Source organism: Globicephala melas, chromosome 12 (assembly GCF_963455315.2).
Source record: "Globicephala melas chromosome 12, mGloMel1.2, whole genome shotgun sequence".
Taxonomy (NCBI): Eukaryota; Metazoa; Chordata; class Mammalia; order Artiodactyla; family Delphinidae; genus Globicephala; species Globicephala melas.
This window is the reverse complement of record NC_083325.1, coordinates 14,650,588-14,667,070: the sequence shown is the minus strand read 5'-3', so window position 1 is coordinate 14,667,070 and position 16,483 is coordinate 14,650,588. Positions and strand designations below refer to the sequence as shown.

At 46.0% G+C, this 16,483-nt stretch overlaps 1 protein-coding gene across 5 annotated transcripts in view; it reads right to left on the bottom strand.

Moving 5' to 3' along the window:
• Positions 1-4,032: 4,032 nt before the first annotated feature.
• ST3GAL5 (ST3 beta-galactoside alpha-2,3-sialyltransferase 5) overlaps positions 4,033-16,483 on the bottom strand; it is a 52,497-nt gene continuing 40,046 nt past the window's right edge. For all 5 annotated transcript variants that reach the window (XM_030837477.3, XM_060309360.2, XM_060309359.2 and 2 more), the window contains 3 exons: positions 13,921-14,107; positions 12,303-12,461; positions 4,033-8,130 (listed from right to left, as the gene is read on the bottom strand). In XM_030837477.3, the coding sequence (XP_030693337.1) occupies positions 7,882-8,130; positions 12,303-12,461; positions 13,921-14,107 (595 nt within the window). In that variant the 3' untranslated portion in view covers positions 4,033-7,881. The remainder of the gene's footprint in view (positions 8,131-12,302; positions 12,462-13,920; positions 14,108-16,483) is intronic.

Below are 16,483 nucleotides of genomic sequence, written 5' to 3'. Positions count from 1 at the left end.
GGACAATGGCCACTAACCACTGGACCACCAGGGAAGTCCCAGCATGTATGTTTAAATGTATCAGTATCTCCTGTGGATGTGTATTATTTGTACCATAAAGAAAAAACACAAGTAGTGTTTCTTCCTGATGGCGGGTCTAGGAGTCAGGAGTTGTGGTGGGCAGGGACCAGCAGATCAAGGAAGTGTCAAGGCCAAGCTGGGCTCTGCAGGGTCTATAGGAGCTCCACTGCCTCCCAGAGCCTCACTCTCCCAAACCGTCCACTTAACAAGGGACAAACTTGGATGTAAGAGGTGTTGCAAAGGCAGAATCCACCTGACCTTCCACCTGAACCTGGAGGACTCTGGGTCATGGTATCTGTGAGATTCTGCCTATCAGAAACTGAGTCGTTCAGCAGAAGAGCCCTGGAATTTTGGGCATTTGGAGTCTGAGGTCCAGGCTAGCTGGGGAGGAGGCAGTGTCCTGAAGGAGGTGGACACGCTGGGCTGTGGCTCTGGAGACTTGACGGGGAGGCCTCACTGCAGACCTGGGTGTGGAGTAAAGAGAGGCTGTATCAAAGTGTGACCCATGGGAGTGGATGACCCTCCAGGGAGAAATTACAACGCGAAGGGGAAAAGAGGATCACGGCCAGAGGCTTGGGAGGAGGAAGGGGAACCCAAAGAGAAGTGGTCAGAGATGGTGCAAGAAGGAGGAAATTAGCCCAGCCGAAGAAGAGGCCTGACACGCAGAGGAGTGGGTCCCACCGGCCGCCCTTGGGGCTGCTTGGAAGCCCGGGGCTCTGAGAGCCGCGCACGCACCGCAAGACACTAGGCGGCGCTGTGGCCCATTCTAACAGCCACTCCTTTTCGTGTCGGGGTTTTCTTCTTTTTAAAGAGAAATTAATGTGTGCTGCCCTCCCCACCCCCACCCCCCATTTCCTGTTTAACAGATGAGAAGCTCAGAGAGGGACTGTGGTTCTCCCCAAAGCATACAGGGGTGTCATGGCCGAGGTAGGGCCACCTTGCCCACCAGGCCCAGCCCTCCAGCACCACCCACTTTTTAGTCATGCCAACAGTGAAATCACCTTCCTTGGTTTTCCCATCCTTTCTGTTTCCGGTTCCCCATCGGCTCCACCCCCATTCTCCGTCCACCTGCAGCCACAGAGATGTGTTTCAGTATAAACTGAATCAAGTGGCTCTCCCAGTAACACCCTGTGGTGGCTCCAGATTGCTTTTTACCCCGACATTCAGCTTAGCCTGGCCCGCAGGGCTTCATGCCTCTAGACGCTTCACCCTGAGCCTATGCATACTTGCCTTTTGGGTTTGCTCTGATATAGCGGGTCCTGCTGTGTCACCTCCACCAATCTCTTCGCTCTGCTTCCCCACTCCTCCTCTCTCCTCTAACTACCCCCTTGGTCTCAGGCTGACTTTCCTGGCTCTACAGTGCCCTCCCCTGTGCTCTAATGCCTGCGTTGTCATGTTCATGTCTTTAATGTTTTTTCCCCTCTGGACTGAACTCCAGGGCACTAGGACAGGGTCCATTTTGTCTGCAGCCTGTCCATCAGGGTCCAGCCGTGGCTCTAGGAAGGCTATCGCACTAAGGATGACCATGCTGGCAGAGCGGGCGAGGAGCTAGCACCAGGTGTCACGGGACAGGATCTTTGGGGCAGGTCCACTGAGTACTAATGTATAGCCAAGAGCATCTGTCTGGAACCGTGGGCAGACCATCAGCTGTTCTCAGCGTTTGAACCAATGGTGTTCCATACAGAACGGTCAGCCAGAGCCACAGAATCGAGTCAGCAGAAGGGGCCCCCACGGTTGGTCTCACTTTTGTATTCTAGGAGCTGGTATATTTTACTGTTTTTAAAAATAGAACAATCAGGGTTTCAGTTCCAAGTTTTGGAGAATGTGGGGCTGCATCTGGAGCAGGTAGGAATCAGCACGGCCTTTGTTCTCACCTGGTCAGACCTCTCCCAGAGATGAGGCCAACAGACCCTTGAACCAGACAATGACTAATGTGGAGGCACCCACAAAGCTGATGGTGGACCAGCGCCCCGCCATGCTGTCGCTGTGGACATTACCAACTTTGGGCTGTTGGCCAATAGGACAAACATGTCAAAATATTTCCCTCTCCTTTCTCTCTTACAACAAAGCTGTAGCAGTGGGTGTTAATAGACGTTTTGGATTTCCCCAGTGCATAGGCCAGCTGCAGGGCTACTGAAACCCAAGTTTGTTATGCAAAGGAGGTCATGCACAGAGACTTCAAAAAGCCTGAAGAAATGAAAAATGATCTAAATAAGCTTTTCTTCTTTCTATTTCATATCTCAATGCTAAATGATATTTAAAATCCTGTTAACTTTTTTCAGGAGTATTCAAAATTGGACAATAGAAATTAGATAGTCCTTTGTTTCTGCAGGAAGTTTTGACACCAGGCTGTGGTTTTTAAATCTGCCTCCTAGCTCCAGGCCAGAATCTCCTCAGTTGTCAGCCTAATTTCGCAAACTTCCTAAAGAGGAAGGATTCTTTCTAGTGGGAGAGAAGCGAAATCAATGTTTAGTACGGGATGTGAACAGGGGGTGGGGTGGGCAGAGAAAAGGGAGAGGGGAAGAAAATCAGGACTGGCTCTCTATAGAGAAAGGTTTGGGGAAAATTCTGGAGCAACTTTGAAGTAGCTTCAGGCTGAGATGTAAGTGGTCCGGAGAACCCCTTCTGAAAGTTACTCCAACTGTCTTGGCATAAATACTTTAAAAAAACACAAAATAGGTCACTAGGAATAAATCTATAAAGCAATGAGTATGGTGATTATACTATTTAAAGTCAAAACCAGGATATTTGACAAGCTAATTGGACAGTATAATTGGAACTGAGCCTGCCCACCCCTTCCAGATGAGAGGTGCCAGGCTGGCGTGCATGAACCCTAAATGCTCAGCCGTGAAGCAAGAGGTCGACCAGATGTTTCCTGATTCCTGGTCCTGTTTCCGGATCATGAGTGGTGGTGATGTTGGGAGAACAGGAGAGGTTAGTAAGAGAACAGAGGGTCTGTCCCTCTGACTTCTCCTCAGCTCACCCTCCAGGATCACAGCACACACCGTGTTCTTAAATTTAGGTCAATTTAGAGCAAAGTGACACAGATGAGCCACAGACGAGACAGAGGGGGAAAGGCCACTGCTGGGACATTCCACTCAACTTTTAACTTTAGGACAAGACTTTTGGTTTACACTGGAATCTATAGTTTTGCCTGTTTGGAGCATGTGTGTGTGTGTACGTATATTTTTTTTGAGTCTTCCTGTTCATACTAAATATCACACTGGAAGAGGAAGCAGCTCTAGAACAAAACCTCATAGTCAGAAAGTATTTTGTCCACCATTTATTTTATTATTTATTTATTTGTTGGCCACACTGTGTGACTTGTGGGATCTTAGTTCCCCCACGAGGGATTGAACGTGCACCCTCAGGAGTGAAAGCGTGGAGTCCCAACCACTGGACCGCCAGGGAATTCCGTCATTGTCTTTAATGTCATTTTTCTTGAAACTGATTTTCTTCGATAAATCAAAAGAATATAAGCCAGGTAACAGAGAACAGAGTGGAAATTCATTGCTCCTTTAGAAGTTACAAGTTTTTAGTGTACGAACAGTTATTGCTGTTATGACATATCTCCTGAATAGTTTCTTACTGTACATTTTCTGAAAGTTCACTTTGTTAACATTTCCAGCTACACAAAGGCTGTAATGGCTACATCTGCCCAATCTTGGATGGCTGCCTGACACCAGAGCAAAACTTGACATCTCACTTCTGCCAGACAGAAGGAAACTTATAAACCTGTCATTCTTTGGACATGTCTTATTGACACAGCTCATTGGAAAAATCTGCTTTTAAAAAAGTCATAACTAAATTTCACAGCATGTAATTTATTCTCATTTCACCACAGCCCCGCTGAGTGGCTACTTTTCCTGTCTGCAGAATGGGTTGGAATTTAATACTGGGAACTAGTCAAATTGAATCATTTGGGTAATGAAAGTCCAACTACGAAGACTGCAGTTTCCTTTTGGGGAGCACTACTTTCTTGTCAAAAATTTTTTTTTTTTTTTGCGGTACGCGGGCCTCTCACTGCTGTGGCCTCTCCCGTTGCGGAGCACAGGCTCTGGACACGCAGGCTCAGCGGCCATGGCTCACGGGCCCAGCCGCTCCGCGGCATGTGGGATCCTCCCGGACCCGGGCACGAACCCGTGTCCCCTGCATTGGCAGGCGGACTCTCAACCACCGCACCACCAGGGAAGCCCTCTTGTCAAAATTTGAATGTGCATATGAACGAATGGTTCTCTTCAATTTACTTCAGTTTTACGTTGTGTCGGTTGTAGGTAAATACAGATAAACACCTTGTTCTGTGGACACAAAAACAGGCTAAAATGGCATTGGGATGTAGGAAAGAAGAGAAAAAGACAAGTTTGGGCCAGGGTGCCTGGCCCTCCAGGGAAGGGCAGGGGGTGCGCTATGTACTGGGTCTTTTCCCCTGTTGTCTGCACTTTAGTCTGAGAGCTGAGGGTGCAGTCATCTGGGCGGCCTTCAGGGAGGGTCAGCGTCTGGGAAGACGGTGTCGGTCCCACGGGCAGCAACACAGAGTCCTTCGTTTGAGGGATGCATTTTGTCACCATGTGCGTGAACGGAAGTCAGGCCCAGCGTTGCACAGTTCCTGCTTGCTACACAAGCATTCTAAAAGCTCACTTCATTCTAAGGGGAATTCTGCTAAATCACAGAACTAGTCATTTCCTTCTTTCTTAATGCGCTTGACTGAAGTGCACCAAAGAAAGGAAGAAAAAATAACCCACACTTGGATGCTGTAAACCTGCCAAGGAGAATAGATCCGATTTCAAAATCTTCCTATGATGCTGGTCTAAAAGTTTCTCCTGAGACAGAAATAAGGCAAACGTAACAATCCCTTTGATATCAAGTCCAAAAGCACTGGAGTTAGAATGTAGTTAAAATAAAGAGGTCCTTGGTTTCAGAAATCTTTAATACCCTGGGGAGACTAGGGTGTGACTACTTGTTGTTCTCTTTTACAATCAGCCCATGTCTGCAAACCAGATTGACTGTTGCCGGTCAAGAGGTCATAGTTCAACAGAAACAGTCCAAAAAGTGGGCTTGACAACTTATTTTAACTAATGGGTCCACAGATGATGAGACCCGCCCCCACCCCCAAATCTGTGAGAATAGACATCACCAATGCCTTATTAGTACCTTGTTGGGAAATTTAAAAAAAACACCACCACCACCGTGACACAAAAGTATCAGTGAAGAAGACAAGGTAACACCTAGAGGCATGAAGTTGTTCAGAAGATCCCAATTCATCTTTGCCTAGAAACATGGCACACGTCATCAGGAGATACTCATCCTGGTCCCAAAAACATTTTTCTACGGCCAGCCTAGGTTTCTGGAGAGAATAAGCTCTCTGTAGGAAAAAACAGAAAACTAAAACTCACTGAAATTTTCTGTGGCTCAAAGTTCTAGTGAGAAGTATGTTAAAGTACAGACCATGTGTAAGTCATCCTAAGTTGCCTCAAAACCGATGATTACATCCACGTAAGAGCATGTGTGCCTACAAGGCTGAAGTTGAAAATGTGATGGAGGAAACTCAGTTACTGGAGACCAACCTTGTGACACCCTGGGGCACCTGGAGGTCTGTTCCCAGAAAAGCAGGCGGAGACACAACCCTGAAGCAAAGAAGCAACTTCTAATGAAAACTGCCGAAGTGCTTAAAGTTCTCAAAGATGGTCTCTGGTCAACTCTGATTGGTGGACACCATGAAAGGTCATTGAAAAAAATATGCCTTTTTATCCACTTAGGGCACTTACTGCCTGCCAGTAATTAAACATCGAGAGGCACGGGCAAAACAATGTAAAAATGAAAAAAAAAAGACACACAGAGTAGGAGGGGAGGGATGAGGCCAGGTCTGGTATCTGTTGAAAGCTGAGGAAGTGCTGGACGGGCTACTTCCCAGCAGCTGTGCAAGGCAGGGGAAACGGGACCACGAGACCAGGCGCACCCGTGAAGGGATGCACCGGGAAAGCTTTCCAATTGTTGGACCCTGGCTGTTTCTTGTCTTTTCTAATAAGCATTTGGGCTTCTCTAAGTAGCCCCTGAGGAACGAGGGGGTGGAGGTGTGTGGTGCAGGCCTGGCCTCACCTGAAACACAGGACAGCCGCAGACCGTTTTCCTGAGTCTCCATATTCAGAGCTAAGTCTCACCGTTTAACAGATAGCAATTTTCTTTCTTTTTTTTTTTTTGCGGTACAAGGGCCTCTCACTGTTGTGGCCTCTCCCGTTATGGAGCACAGGCTCCGGACGCGCAGGCTCAGCGGCCATGGCTCACGGGCCCAGCCACTCCACGGCACGTGGGATCCTCCCGGACTGGGGCACGAACCCGTGTCCCCTGCATTGGCAGGCGGACTCTCAACCACTGCGCCACCAGGGAAGCCCCAGATAGGAATTTTAAAGCATTTTTTCCTAAACAGTGTCTTACAGAGTAGAATCCATAGAAAATTTTAAGAAAAGACATAAAACCAGAGAAATCCTATTTTGCTACGCAGGCTGCTCTGAGCTTGACCCCAGAACCCTGGAGATCCAAGGGACTCATTCAGAGCTATGACCTGGCTCCTTGCCCCGCATATGCCGAGGAGCCGGCAGATGCGGGAGCCATCGGCCTGGCCTGGGAGTCAAGAGCTGCACCGGGGGCTGTGGGAGAAATAGAATTGGGGGAGGGGCGGCAGTAGCAGCCAGCGGAGGAGACCCCTTCATCCCCCAGCCTTCCTCACAGGCATCTGCAGTGAGGTCCTGACTAGCAGTGGCATCCAAGAAGGACATTTTAGCTAGACTTATAAACTTATTTTCTGGGGAAAAAAAAAAAAGCACTCAAATTAACTAGACTGTAAGAGCTCCTCAAAAGCTTTTATTCTTTTTTTTTTTTTTTTGGACCAGCACACTGCCTGGTACACACTGCCAAGGAGGCATTCAAAAAAAAAAAAAAAAAACGTTTTTTCTTAAACAGGCAATTTATAACACGGGGAAGACTTCATTTCAGTGTTTCAGAAAACATGATTATTCCTGGAAAGAGTTTATTCCTCTACGACTCTGGAGAACAGAGGTTTTGTCCTAATTTTTATAAGCCACCTCAGACAGACAATGGAATAATCTGGATTAACATTTAAGTGTTTGGAAGGCAGTTAAAAACTCTCAAGAAATCCAAGAGTTGTCCGCCTGGGGCAGCGTTGCAGTACTCGGAGGACACAGAAAATGTCTCTGTGTCCCTCCTTGACCTGGGACCTGCAGGACAGCTCCCCTGCTTGATTCCTACAAGTCTTCCTGCAGAAGGCAGATCAACAGAGAGGGACGGTGAACTTCTCCGACCGGCTCAGGCCTCATGCAGCAGCATGGCCCAACCAGTCCCAGTGGTTTAGCTACCCAGCACGTCACCCTGGAAGTGCTTCCGACATCTGTCCCACCGAACAGACTAACAGAGAACCAGAGTCAGGCATTCAGGGCTGTCATCAAAGGAGTCGCCTCCCTTCTTCCACATAATGACCTGGGATTCTATGTGCAGTAGACATGAACAGAGTTTTTACAAATTAAATAACTTTCTTAAAATACAATAAAACATCATTACATACAATTCTCTTTGGAAAGTCTTTCCTATTCTCAAAATTAACTTCCAAAATTTTGTGCAAAAACACTGGCTTCAAATAAATAGGGAAAAAAAGTGGGAAGAACAGAACTTTTTGTATTGTTTTTGTTTTTTAAATTAAAAGTTAAAAAACACCAGCTGCACTTCAAAGTTCTTGCAGGACGCGTCAAGAAGGCTGTGAAAAACAGCCCTCCTGGTCAGAACTGCATTTTCAAGTGAGGTTTTCTGGGTTCAAAATTCACAATGGATGCCTCCGCTGAGATCCCTCACCACGCCCTCTCTGACCAGCTTCAGGAGGAACCCCGTCTCTGTGGTCACATTGTGCATGGTCTGAAAGTTCATGGCAGCCATACAGAGATTGTCAAAGTAGTGCAAAGGTGTACTGGGTTGGCTGAGGTCATAGCCAAAGCCTGCCAAACTGACTTCATCGCACAGATGCGTGGCTAAGACAACGGCAATGACACCAATCGTGGGGACGTTCTGGAAAGGAGAAAAGACAAAAAAAAAAAAAAGGTCTTAGCACAAGTCGCTGCTTTACAGGTAGGCTACATGCCATGCAAAGTGATGAAAGTGGCACTGGGGGCTGCAATTTTATACATCACACAATTTCAAATATCACCCAATTCTAAAGTCTGACTTGCCATCCAGGTCAGGAATCTAGACTCTAAATCATGGTCTGTGATGTGAATTCTTTTAACACACAAGCAAGAGGCAGCCTGGCAGGTCCTGCTGCACCAAGCTAAAAGGTGTTCTTTCTAAAACTTCCACCCACCGGTCCTGCACAGAAGGACCATAATAGCAAGACTAACCCATTTCCTCTCTCATGCGACAAACGTCTACAAGGTCTGCTCTGGGACAAGTGGACACAGCCCTTCTCCGGACATGGTTTGGGAACCCGTCCCGTCTTGGCTGGCTCCTGTACAGCCTCTGCCTGAGAACAGAGCGGGCTCAGCTCTCGTTGGTGAAGACTGTCTTCACCCCTTACTTGTGAAGACAGTCTTACTTCACCCCTACTTGCCTTTCTGGCAAATAACACCCCCAGGCCATTTTCACACGTCCTGCAGCTCAGCCAGTTTCTGCTGGCTCTCTGTTCAGGCAAGTACATTTTTCGCCTCAAATTACGGGCTTTCACATTTGTTTTTTCCAAAATGTACCCCTGCTGACTTCGGCCTAGAATGCCAGATGTCCAGAATTTTGTATTCTGACTGTATCACCACTCCCTCTTCACGTCCAACATCTTGCCACTTGTACATCTGGAATTGGTTCTCTGGATCTCCCTCACAGACTTGGGTAAAGACAGCACACAGGGCGGCAGACAGGAATACGGAAAGCCCTGCAGTGCCTAAGCCCTCCTTGGAGACTGCTGCCCATCTAGTACTTGATATTCTCTTGTATCGTCTTTCATGTGCAAATATACCTCCTTGGTTCATCTCAGCCGAGCCTGTGACTTCCATAACCAGCTCTCCTTTTCTGTAAACTGGAACAACAGTGAACCTTTCACAGTTCAGAGATTAAGGTGGGAATAGCGAACATCCAGGGAACCCATCATTTGATAAAAACTGCTTCCTGCTCCCCAGTGTGTCCCGTCTACCTCTCAAAGCCAACCTCCCTTATTAAAAAGGAACTCAACAGTCATTTTACATGTTTGGAAATAAAAACCAAGGGAAATTGACCCTAAAGAAGCCAGCCTCCTGTTTGGGCTTAGGACTCTAAGGCAGTGTGTCCTGTCTTCTCCACCTGCGGCCGCTCGGCACACAGCACCTTAGGAGTACCCATCAGTGTCTGTGGAGGAGTATATAGGGGTAATGCATGGAGAGAAACTCAGAAACTATCAAAAGCTCCCCAGAGCACGTTATCTCCAGAACACGTCCCCCAAGAGCAGCCCTCACTGTCCAACAGGCTTCTCTGTCTGCTGGGAGGGCAGATGCATGAGGGAGTTTCTGACGATGCAATTTTAGATCAGAAGCCATCTTCCAAGTTACTGTTTTTATCCAAAAGAAGAATACCATTTTGACAATGATAAAAAATAAGCAAATATTCAATTCAAATAATAAATTATAAAGTAGAATGTAAAAGACTCCTATAGACTCACTCTCCAGAGAAGGGCATTCTTCACAGTTTGGTCATTCTTTCCAAGCTTTTTCCTATGCAACTATATATACATTTTTAGTTTTTAAACAAAAACGGGATTAAATAAATGTTCTGTAACTTGATTTTCTTGCTTAATACATTGTGGAGGTGTTTTCATATCTATTAGTTTTTCTTCATCCTCGACAGTCACACGATATTGCATCGACTATACCATAACGTTTAAACAATTCTCTAATGATGAATGTTTAGGCTGTTTTTAGTCCTTTGCTATCAATGCTACGATGAACATCCTAGAATAGCCTTGCAGATTTTCTCTAATTTCCTTCTAATAAAATTTTTAGAGTCAAATTGCGGGGTCAAAGACTATTCATATATATATATATATTTTTTGCGGTACGCGGGCCTCTCACTGCTGTGGCCTCTCCCGCTGCGGAGCACAGGCTCTGGACGCGCAGGCTCAGTGGCCATGGCTCACGGGCCCAGCCGCTCCGCGGCATGTGGGATCCTCCCGGACCGGGGCACGAACCCGTGTCCCCTGCATCAGCAGGCGGACTCTCAACCACTGCGCCACCAGGGAAGCCCAAGACTATTCATGTTTTAAAGTGATATATGTATTGCCAAACCACCATCCGGAAAAAGTGCCAACTTATAATTCTACCTACATTCCTGCCAAGCAAGGACATTATCAAGCTTTTAAATCTCTGCTAAGAAAACAGGCAAAAAATGTCACTGTGGCTCTAATTCGCTTTTACTTGATTACTGGTGAAGATGAACATTTTATCATGTATTCCTGGGCTGTACTAATTTCTTCTGTGAAATGTCTGTTCATATCCTTTCCTCATTTCTTTATTGGCTCATCTTTTTCTTTTTGATTTAATAAGATCTCTAAATGCTTTGAGAATATTTACTCTGTGATTTCTATGATAAATTTTCCCCCACTAACTTTGTTTCTGATACCCTTCGCCATTCAGCAATTTCGTATTTCACGTAATTAAATCTGTCCATTTTTTAAAGGTTATTTTTAAAATAAAATCGACCTGCAAGCCAACAAATGAGCATCTGCCTGTGTTTAAAAAAAATACTATGGAATCTAATAAAGAAACGGGGCAGTTTAAAAGATACAGAAATCTAAGTGCACTTATAGTGAAACCTCTTTATAACTTAGTTTAAGAATCTTGCCAAAGTATGTTGTCTTTTTTATAAAATTGTTTTGTTAAAAGTGATGCCAACAGGTTAAAAGTTGTAAGCCCACATTCCGGAGGAACCCATGTGCTCTGTGTGGGAGAGCCCAGCTAAAGCCAATCAGAGACCCGACAGTCACTGGTCGGGGGTAGGGCTGCTCTCCTATGAGAGGGAAAACACATCACGGGTTCTGGACACGTTCCTGCAATGGGCAGAAACTACATGGCCCTCCTGGGCTCCCCATGGATGGAGAGGCCAGAGCCCTGGAGGAAAACGGCGGACTGCGAAGGGAACAGCTTCCACTATGTGAACCATTTCACCCGAGCTGGGTGTTCAAGCCTGAAGTTGGAGCCAGAGTTGGATTTAGCTCTTACTGATCGCAGTGAAGAACTAGGTTTTTGTTTTTAAGGAGACTATTCAGGTATTTGTTTTCCTTAACAAGCACAGAATTCTTCCTTTAAAATTTACACAGTTGTGTTAAAGCATCTTTTTAATTAGAATTTGATTCAAAGGGCAAATAGAAGACCCTGCTCATCTGCCTATTGGATGAGGACCCCTGAGTCTAGCTCCATTTGCAAATTGCACCCTGAACCAGCCCCATTTCCTAGGAGGTATCTCAGGCCCCCAGTGTGGGTAGCAGTCCCCATGTTTCAAAATTCCTTGCTTTTCCTTAAATATAAATGTTTTGCTTAAACCATTTCCACTGCTTTTAAAAAAGTTTTATTTAAAGACACAGGTTTAGCTATTCAGATCATGAAGAAACAGGAAATAAAGGCATCTCCGCCCAGTAGCAACACAGGCTAATTGCAGGTAAAGAATCTACCGCAGTGAACAGCCTATAGCACCAAGGTTCTCAGAGCAGGCTGAAAAATAAAAATCACCCAGGGAACTCTGAAAATCCCAATGTACAGACCACAACATAGACAGATTAAATCAGAATGTCTGGGGTGGGATCCAGGCATCAACTGAAAAGCACTGCTCTCACCTATAAAGTGAGGATAAACGTCAGTTTTCACCCAAGTGGCCTGTAGAGTTAAAATGTAAAGAACTTTCTGATCACCGAAGTTCCTTTCAGTGTCCTGCAGCTAATTATATGGAATCCTGGAGTAAGAATACCTTAAATAATATCTCAGTGACCGAAGTGCTAACGTGCCGACTGTACTAGTCAGATGAGCCACCAGGAGTGGGGGGATCAATCAGTGGGGAGCCCTAAGGTGAAGATGTAGAGAGGGAAAAACACATGGAACATCTAATCAATGACTAGGTTTCACCCCCGGAAGATGCTTCTGGGTATACAGCTGAGCCTAACTGAAAGCTGTATAGGTGCCTCCTTTCCAACACAGAGAAGAACAGTTAAGTTTCAGTAGCGACAAAAATACCTTATCTCGGCCCCAGAACCTTGACTGAGGCTCTGAGTATCGAAGGATGTCAAAGGCAGTCTCTTTGATGATAACCGGATTCAAAATCCTGAACTGTTTTGGCTGGAGTGGGATTTTTTCCGCCACCTGCTTCCAAAAGAAGAGTCGCACCCAAAACGGCTAAGGAAAGAAAGCAAGCAATGGTTAGGGGGATTTAATCAAGTCATCTTATCAGTGGAGCGGGCAGAGCGCATCCCCTGCTAATGAGGCCAGAACCGTGGGTGTGGCCCCTTGTGGGTTTGTAGGCTGCATTCTGTGGCCAAGTCACAGATCTATGCAAATCCAGTACCTCAACTCAGGCAAGCAACTCTAAGGATCTGATCTATGAAGGTGGCACTGGACAAGGAAAGGAACTGCAGAAGCAGCTCTTATTGATTTGGGGAAGGAATTCTTCAGGTAATGACCTGAGATAGTCAGCCTTTTTAGGATCCAAAGCCACCATTTTGCCCAGGGAAAACCAAGCAAACAGATCCAATTCGAGGGTATGAAGTGTTCTGGGTGCCCCGCCTGTGCTCAGGCCCCCACCACGCACCCCCTTCTCCACTTACTCCACTTCCTAGTCCTGTGATGTCTCTTGGTAACTGACTGTAAGTCATTTCGTATGTGCTTCATCTTTCAACTAGAACAACTACCCAAGAGAAAATCCAGAGGACCACAGTAACCTGTACGGAATCGAGCTTTGGAGATACAAATTCTCCAGCACGTGAAGCTTCTGTGAAAAGTCTGATATGTCCTGTTAACTTTACAGTCAGCTGGTTTGTGCAAGTGCATATAAACGCACACACACTGCTTAACAGCTGACCTCTGGAATTCATTTCAACATAATGTGGGGGGCTGGGGGACTATAAAGTAAGGTGATAGATTATTGTAAAGACAAAGAAAAGGAATATGACCAAGTTGGGGCCATCTCCTCCACATCTGCCCCTCTGGAACGCCGTGAATTGACTCCAGCGAGAACACCACCAGGGGTTTCCCCGGTGGCGCACTGCATAAGACGCCGCGCTCCCCATGCAGGGGGCCCGGGTTCAATCCCTGGTCAGGGAACTAGATCCCACAGGCATGCCGCAACTAAGAGTTTGCATGCCGCAACTAAGGAGCCCGCCTGCCACAACTAACACCCAGCACGGCCAAATAAATAAACATTAAAAAAAGAAAAAAAAAAGAACACCACCAAAGCATTTTTGGAGAATCTCTTTGAAAATACTCTTCGGAGAATTTATGCATATTCTTCTGAATTGCCTCAATAATGGTTTATATTCATGCACATAAAACTAATTTCTGAAAATAGTCAGAAGCCATGTAAATTCATGTCTGGTGAATGAGGTGGGTGGCCAACCTCAATGATAGCCATTTTGGTCCCAAGCTTGTTATTTCCACTAAGTAATGATCCCAGTTTCCACATGTGACTCAGTCAAGTTCTGAAAGCAATTTCCAGGGGAAGTTCTGAGGGGCTTCTACAAAGGGAGTGTTTATTTGAAAGCATGTGTGTTAGTTTAAAAATAAAAACCTGTTAATTCCAATCAGAGGCCCCTTCGCTTTTTACGGAGGCACATCTGATGGCTGAATTTCTAGTGCTTACCAGGGTTTCATTTTTGACCATCGCCTGAAGCCAGTTGAAGTCAACACTTTTAAATAAAACAGCAACAAACAAGTCATTGGAATAATATTCAAGGTCAGACAGTGGTGCACCCTCCGGATAAGTCATCCTTATAGTAGTTTTATTTCCAACATGCTCTGAATATCCTTCAACCGGTGCACTGTTTAACCTATTTAAGTAAAAAGGACAAAGACAAACTGACATTAACCACTTTAACACATGCCAAATTCCTGCAGCGTGTTTTCCACATTTTTTTAGGACTGGGAACGAGGGTGTGGTTGGGGGGTAGGGCACCCCTCCCAGCAGCCCTGTCATCCCTCAGCTCTGCCCTTTCCAGGTGCTTGATGAACGCAGTCTTCAGTCTGCAAGAGACTCCCGTATCCAATTTCTGAATGACAAGCAATTCCATCTAGTCCTGCCACTTTAAGCCAACCCAAACACATTACACTCTGGGCACTAGTAATGTTTCCTTGAAAGCTTCCCATTGTGCTTAGATATTAGTGGTTCTTGCCAGAATTTCAAAAAGGGAATCAAAAAAGAAAACCTAAAAACCGGGGAAAGGCAGACACAAACCATAGTTATATATAGACAGGGATGGGCCCGAGGAGGGCACTGGGTCCAAGTGCAACCTGGTCTTAAATTAAAGCAGGAATTTGGGGCACTCAGAACTGTTAGATCAATGAAGGCTTTGCCAGGGTGGATGCTCTGGGGAAAATGCTAAGAATTCTTCCCAAAGCAGTACCACTCACACAGGTACACAGTTTTGAAATCTCAAAAAAAGTCTGTTTGGTTCTTTCCCTGTATTATCACACCTGTACAAACCTTTCTTTTCTATTCCACCATCACTTCCTCTTCCAGAACTCAGATACCTAACTCCTGGATTATTAAAAGCTATTATTAGGGCTTCCCTGGTGGCGCAGTGGTTGGGAGTCCGCCTGCCGATGCAGGGGACACGGGTTAGTGCCCGGATCCCGGAGGATCCCACATGCCGCGGAGCGGCTGAGCCCGTGGGCCATGGCCGCTGAGCCTGCGCATCCGGAGCCTGTGCTCCGCAACGGGAGAGGCCACAGCAGTGAGAGGCCCGCGTACCGCAAAAAAAAAAAAAAGCTATTATTAGACATGACAACTAAATGCACGGCATGATCCTGGATGAGGAATTTTCTTTTTCTTTTCCTTTCTTTCTATTTTATTACTTATTTATTTTTGGCTGCATTTTTTTGGTCTTCGTTGCAGCACACAGGCTTTCTCTAGTTGTGGCGAGCAGGGGCTACTCTTCGTTGCGGTGCACGAGCTTCTCATTGCGGTGGCTTCTCTTGCTGTGGAGCAAGGGCTCTAGGTGAGCAGGCTTCAGTAGCTGTGGCACGTGGGCTCAGTAGTTGTGGCGCACGGGCTTAGTTGCTCCGTGGCATGTGGGATCTTCCTGGACCAGGGCTTGAACCCGTGTCCCCTGCCTTGGAGGCAGATTCTTAACCACTGTGCCACCAGGGAAGCCCTCTTTTCCTTTCTTTTTAAATAATGGACACGACTGGAATAACTGGTGAAGTCTGAATAAGGACTGTAGCTAAGGTCTGTACTGCATCAGTGTTAATTCCCTAATTCTGAATATCGTCATGCGGTTCTATAAGAGAATGTCCTTGTTCTTAAGAAATGCACACTGAAGTATTTAGGGGTAAAGAAGGAGTTTGAGATGTGTAACTAACTCTTAAAGGGTTCAGAAAAGAATAATAGTATATAAAGAGAGAAAATTATAAAGCCAGTGTGATACAGCGTTATCAACTGAGGAGACTGGGAAAAGCGTGAATGGGAGTTCTTTGTACTACTCTTGCAACTTCCCTGTTAAGTTCAGAATTGCTTTAAACCTAAAAGGTACCCCGGGGGGGACAGGTCAATTGGGAGACTAGGATTGACATATACATACTACGATATATAAAACAGGTAACTAATAGGGACCGACTGTATAGCACAGGGAACTCTACTCAATACTCTGTAATGACCTAAATGGGAAAAGAATCTAAAAAAGAGTGGAGATATATATATATATATATATATATATACACACACACAGCTGATTCACTTTTCTGTACAGCAGAAACTACCACGGCATTGTAAATCAACTATACTCCAATAAAAATTAATTTTAAAAATAAATAAAAAAAATAAAAGTTACCCCAAAGAAGTTTTTCAACTGATCTCCATCATAATCAGTCTAAGTCCCCTTCCTTGGTCCCCAGTGCTCTGTGTCCCCCAGTGCCTGTGCCTGAAGTCCATGCTGTCCAGTCTGGCCTCACCATCACTGGGCATCGAGCCACCTGCCCAGCCCCCTTTCCCTCTCCCAGGCCCTCGTTCCTCCTGCCAGGTAAGCTTCCCCATCCAGATCTCCTGGCCACCTCCTCCCTAAAGGGCTAAATGCCACCATTCTTCAAGGTCAGCTCAAGGCCGCCCTTCTCTTCCACTGCATCTCTCCTCTGGACCGGAGTGCGCACCCCAGTTTCTTACCTCTTCTCCTCCCGTATATCGGTCGTACACCATTAGAAGGGCATATGGG